General features: G+C 30.5%; 1 protein-coding gene across 1 annotated transcript; it reads right to left on the reverse strand.

Annotated features, from left to right (window-relative positions):
* Positions 1-2,597: 2,597 nt before the first annotated feature.
* Positions 2,598-5,679, reverse strand: LOC139871442 (cytochrome P450 734A1-like). The gene is made up of 5 exons (XM_071859156.1): positions 5,412-5,679; positions 4,365-4,588; positions 4,029-4,270; positions 3,354-3,744; positions 2,598-3,056 (listed from the first exon to the last, which is right to left on the reverse strand). The coding sequence occupies exons 1-5, from the start codon at positions 5,677-5,679 to the stop codon at positions 2,598-2,600; spliced, it is 1,584 nt and encodes a 527-aa protein (XP_071715257.1).
* Positions 5,680-6,000: the final 321 nt, after the last annotated feature.

Consider the following 6,000-nt stretch of genomic DNA (forward strand, 5'->3'; position numbering starts at 1 on the left):
TATTCGCCGTCGTGCTATTACTCTCATTGGCTCACTGCCGTCACGTTAATTTTAAAGGTTCTGATTGATAGATAAAAATGGGCTCCAAAAACATTAAATCTTTCAATACATATAAACTAATTTTTTAAATTAATGATTTGCGAACTAACTAATTACAAATTAAAACTTGTATCTCAATAATATTGTTTGACGTTATATAAATAATGAATTATTATACAGACATTTTCAAAATTTGGGACCTTTTTAAAAATTTGGAGCCCTGTTTGACTGCACACTCTCCACATGTTTCGGAGACAGCTGTGCGCATTGCTCACATGCCTTTTGTGGTCAAATAAAATAATGTAGGAAGAGAAGAGAAGCAAACAATATTGTTTTCGTCACAAGAGCACGTTGTATGTCCATATCTTAAAAAATGTCATTTTCTGGAAAAATGTCATTTAATTTGTACAAGGACCAGCATGTTGATGAAAAAGCCATACACATTTCTAGTTTTTTTAATGAACATCAACATGTTTTTTTTTTTTTTTTTTTTTTTTTTTTAAATATATATTATTTTTGTTAGTCATCATATGACACTTCATACTAAAAATTTAATTTTCTTGTTAGCAACTTTGAATGTGTATGAACTGGCAACCTTGAATCCCTAATGAACTGGCAAAACTAGGGATCTACAACCATACTGATTTAGTTGCTTGTCTTCTTGTAATTAGCTTTCATATATAGTTTCTTTTGGATTAGAATACTCTGTTTCAGAACAAAATTAAATGATTTAATATTCTAACCCATATGGCTGAATATTAAAAGGAAAAAAGTGTATGAATAAACTTATTTTTACTCTAAATAATAATGATATAGTATCATATTATAAAAACATATAATATAAATAATTATAAAAGCTTAAGACAACTTCCTTAAAAATTGCAATAACTTTTGTACTTGCAAACTTTGTCGAATGGGGTTTCAGAATGTTAAATTTGTTGTCTAGTACAATGTGGGAGACATCTCCGAAGTTTTATATTGAAAAGCATGTTTGAGACAAAAGTGACAAGGTTAAACAAATTGTTTATTTTATCTAAGCCTATGTTACATTATTTAAAATATATATTTGTATTTATAAAGTAATGTTTATTTTATTTTGAACAAAAGAAGTTATAAAAGTGACCACTAAACATATGAGATTATAATATTGGATTACTGCTAGTCGTGACAACCGCGTCCAACTTTACGTGTTGATATTATATGTATCGAATAACATGCATTTAAAAATGTGAATTGCTTTTTAGCTGGCATGAATTAAGAGATAAGCGTCTCTAATATAATACAAATATTTACATATATCGAGCCATACAAATGGTACGGACTACGGAATATATCAAATATCAAAAAATGATCAAACGAATGTTAGAATAATAAGAGACAATATCTTAACATAGTATATATTTAATGCGGTACATAATTACATTACATATCTTCATTAATCAACGATCTTACTTACCATCCTATAAATTTTACGACCCTATAATCATCCAACACGTTTTTGTTTAGTTACGTATTAGTTCTTTTATGATGTTTATTTTAAATTTAATTTTAAATAGTACAAATTTTTGCAACAATAACTTAGCTTCTTTTTTTCATATTCCAAAAATATAGTGGAATGCTAACTATATAAACATGGTCAAAAATTCAAACGAGAACCAGAAAAATGGCAAGAACCATTAAAATTACAACGATTTTCACATGTAAGTAGATTGAATCACATATAACTGTTGACGGAGAATAAGATTAAACAAAAAATGGGTTTAAAAAACCTATATTTTAACTATATAATCAAATATATAATTTCTCGTTCACATGTGCAGATGTGTTTGTGAACATGCGAACATTTCATATAATTCACAATTGAACATGTAATTTGTGGTTGTGTACATTTATTTGCCAATGATATGAATACCAGACAACAGTTATATGTAATTTGTTGAATATAAATACACATAAATCATATAATTAAGAAGTTCTCGCAGTTCTCGCAGTTCTCGCCCTTTTGTGGTTCTCGTTTGAACCTGCCTCTATAACATGTAGTTAACGTTCAAGTTTAAGTATTGCTCTGTATTGATAGTATATGTTTGTTAGTGTTCTTGTTGTTTATTTTGGCTCGGTTTTGGATAGCGGATGTCAATTTTGTTTAATCGATTATTAGGTTTTTAATTTCGAGCTTCGCCGTTATCAGTTTTATTCTTGTCTGGTCATTTATTTTTAGATGAAATTAGCTTAGTTATATGATTTTCTGTATTTTCAAAAAAATAAATAAACATTTAATGAAAAACAAATAACAAAGAAATTTAGTCAAATAAAGTATGAACCGGTACTTACAAAATTGAGGTTAAACAAGATTTACATCACGTACATATGAAATGAGAATAAATATTTCTAACTAAATAATTACACTTGTGGCAATTACATGACATTTTTGCACTTCAGGGGTCATTATATATACCATATCAAACTAAATGGGCGGAAATAAAAATAGACATAATTTAGTCTCTAGTCCCTAATCTTTTATTATTTATCATTTGATGTGGTGCCTTTTTTTTCTTTCTTCAATTTGTTGCTAATGTTGTGGTAGGATCCGACTCTAAAACTTTGAAGATAATCGGGGCACCATATTGCGGATAAAGTAGCATAAGTACAGTTGGTGCATGTTGATACTTAGGAGACAATTCGAAACAGAATCTTTGTAATATCAATGCAAGAGTCAATTTCGCTTGTAAAATTGCAAGATTTTGTCCTATGCACGTACGAACACCAAGCCCGAAAGGAATGAAGGCTAAAGGATGTTTAGCCGCATGAGCAACTCCATCTGAGAACCGATTTGGGTTAAACTCGTTAACATCATTTCCCCATATAGTTTGATCATGATGAACGGCTAAGATTGGAATTAGAAGCTCGGTACCACGGGGGATTTTATAGCCTCCTAGTTCCACGTCGACTTTTGCTCGCCTAATTGATGCCACAATAGGAGGGTATAGCCTCAAGGCCTCGTTGATTATCATCGTCAACTATACCAAAATAACATCTATTAAACTTCTTAAACAGAACGAAATTTTAACTTACCCTCTAACGACCTAAGCTCATAAATTTTATGTTAACCTAAATATAACATCAGAAAGCTTGTTCAAAAACTACATTTTTATAAATATATTTTATGTGTTTCATCCAAATTTCATAACTTTTTTGGTTTTAAAAATAGAAATTCAAGATTAAATTTCTTATGCAAGTCTACAAGTTATTATTATTTTGATTTGATATGGGAACAAAACATGATATATGAGATATTGAAAGAGAGATTTATTTACCATTTTAAGCTTGGAAACACAATCTTTTGTGGGGATGTCACGTGGTCCGCATACATTAATCACTTCGTCACGTGCTATCACCTGCCACTGTGGATGCATCGCTAGCAAAACAGTAGCCCACGTCAGCAGGTTAGATGTAGTTTGTTCTCCGGCAAAGAAAAAACTTTTACACTCTTCGGCAATGTCACGTGCCGTAATCGCCGGTGAGAAATTCAACAATTCATTCCGATTACTCGCCGCTTCAATCATAAGCCCAAGTAAATCTTTGGGCCCATTTTTTATTTTCTCGTCATCCCAATTTTCTCTCCTTTTTTCAATTACTTTCATCAAATTTTTCTTGATTTCTTTTTGTAATTTCCAACATTCTCTATTCCTTGTTGTTGGTAGAAACCTAAACAAATCCCAAAATGTATAATTACATAATAACTTAACTTCTAACAATTAGTAATATGCATGGTAAACTTTTTATACGGAGTATAAATTTAGCATTATTATACCAAGTATAATTATTATATTTCCTCAAACCATGCATGTTACATACTTACATATGGATTTTGATAAACTTTGACCTTTTTCAAGCACGTTTTCACCAAGAAATAGGTAATAATATTAGGCAATACTAAAACATATGATCATATTTGTTCATATGAGAGTGTTCATATATGTGATGTATACCTATAGCCCGGAAAGGAAATTTTTTGAAACGCTTCGGAAGTTAAGACGAATTGTCGAGTTTGAAGTTGAAAAATATGTTTTCCATCTTCGTAGTTGTTACCAAACGCGGTCCTAGTCATTGTCTCTTGGGTTAGGTTTTGGTACCATTGAGATACTTCGATTTCCACTTCACCTGAATCCGACATGCCTAACCATTTGTCTAGCATTTTTAACACGCTACTCGTTGCTACGGGTACCAATAACTTCAAGGACAATTAAAAATAAATTAATATTAATTATGATTTCTTATATATTAGAATAATCAAAATTAGGGATTTGAGGAGTAGAAAATTGTACTTTGAGATTGTCCATGTGAAATGTGGGAGTGATGATTTTTCTATGAAGAGCCCATTTTTCACCTTTGAGACTTAAAAGACCATCACCTTCTAGTTGTTTGATAAGTGGATGAGCTTCATTTTTCTCGTACAATTCGGATTTAGAACATAATACTTCTCTAATGAGATCGGGATCAGCTATGGTGAGACGAGCCATGGGTCCAAACCATATAAGAAATGTGGCACCTAAAAAAATTTTGTTAACAAAATCAATATCAGATTCAATAACATAATGAAAATGTGAAGAAAAAAAAAAAAAATCAAGAAATGGTCTAATATGAAAGGTTAGATCAACTGTTACAATAGTGGACCTAAGTAGGAACTAGAAATGGTAAGCATTAAGTTGAGGTAAAAAAACATAAAGAAACATATAAAGACACATAGAGAACAAAGAAACAAATATACCTCTAGCATTAAATTCCAAAATAAACTTTTTATCTTCATAAATGATGACAACCGCAAATGATAGTGATACTCATGGTAATGAATAGTGCATAATGTATGAAACAAGGTAAATTTTTCATAGTAATATGTATGTATCATATCCAAAACCCTTAATATTATTGGACATTGGTTTAAATTTAACCATATAATTCACAATGATTCAATGATTCATGTGATTTTACTTAGACAGCCATGTACTATATAGAATTACCATTTAACCTAAGTAACCATAGAAAAAGCAAGAAATATTAAAACGGCATGTCAAAATTAAATATATCATAATTATATGAAATCTATACAAAAAAAAGTCTTGTAAACCCTTAACTTCTTTAGACCAAAGACATCCTCAATATGATCCAATATTGTTTATAACATGGACATAATCTAAACCACCAAGAATCCATGTTTGGATTGTGATTTGGATCTCGCTTTCGATCTTAGTCAACGGCAAAAAGTAGTTTTAAACCCGATCATACACGCTTAAAATTTTACCTTATTTTCGGTTCATTATTTGGATTAGAATACTAAAAAGATTTTATGAATAAAAGAGAGATTGTGAACATACCATATATTTTCTTCCATTGATGGTAGAAAGAAAGGACTCTAGGAAGTATATTATGTGAAAAAGGCATAGGTTTTGAAGAAGCTTCCATCATTAAATTAACAATCTCCTTAGCATTGCCAATTAAGAAGCAATATGGAGGTCCTTTTATGCCTTGTTTCTTAAAATGTTCTTCAATCTTTTTAGGTTTCCACCATAACACCATAAAAACCTTCAAAACCGCCACTAATGATACTAATAACAATAATGACACAATCATTTCTCCTTTCATTTGATCTCTAGTTTCTTCTCTTTCTAAAATGTTTGTCTTTTGAGGGCCTTTTATGCAGCTTTTGTCATTTAAAGTTTGAGCCAGTTACAGAAACAGTCCCTTATGTATTCTAACGTTTATACTTTTAGTCCTCTTACTTTTGAAATTTGATAAATGAAACTTTTCTTGACATTTTTGTTACACTCCCCGGTCACTGTTCTCTTTCTTAACAGAAAGTTGGCCAATGAGGCTTTTATCACATGCAAATGTTAAATGCACTATTTCATCAATTGACTTTCATAGGATATGTACGTACCACGTATACAAGTCTTATATCTTACG

Source organism: Rutidosis leptorrhynchoides, chromosome 10, assembly GCF_046630445.1.
Source record: "Rutidosis leptorrhynchoides isolate AG116_Rl617_1_P2 chromosome 10, CSIRO_AGI_Rlap_v1, whole genome shotgun sequence".
NCBI classification, from domain to species: Eukaryota; Viridiplantae; Streptophyta; class Magnoliopsida; order Asterales; family Asteraceae; genus Rutidosis; species Rutidosis leptorrhynchoides.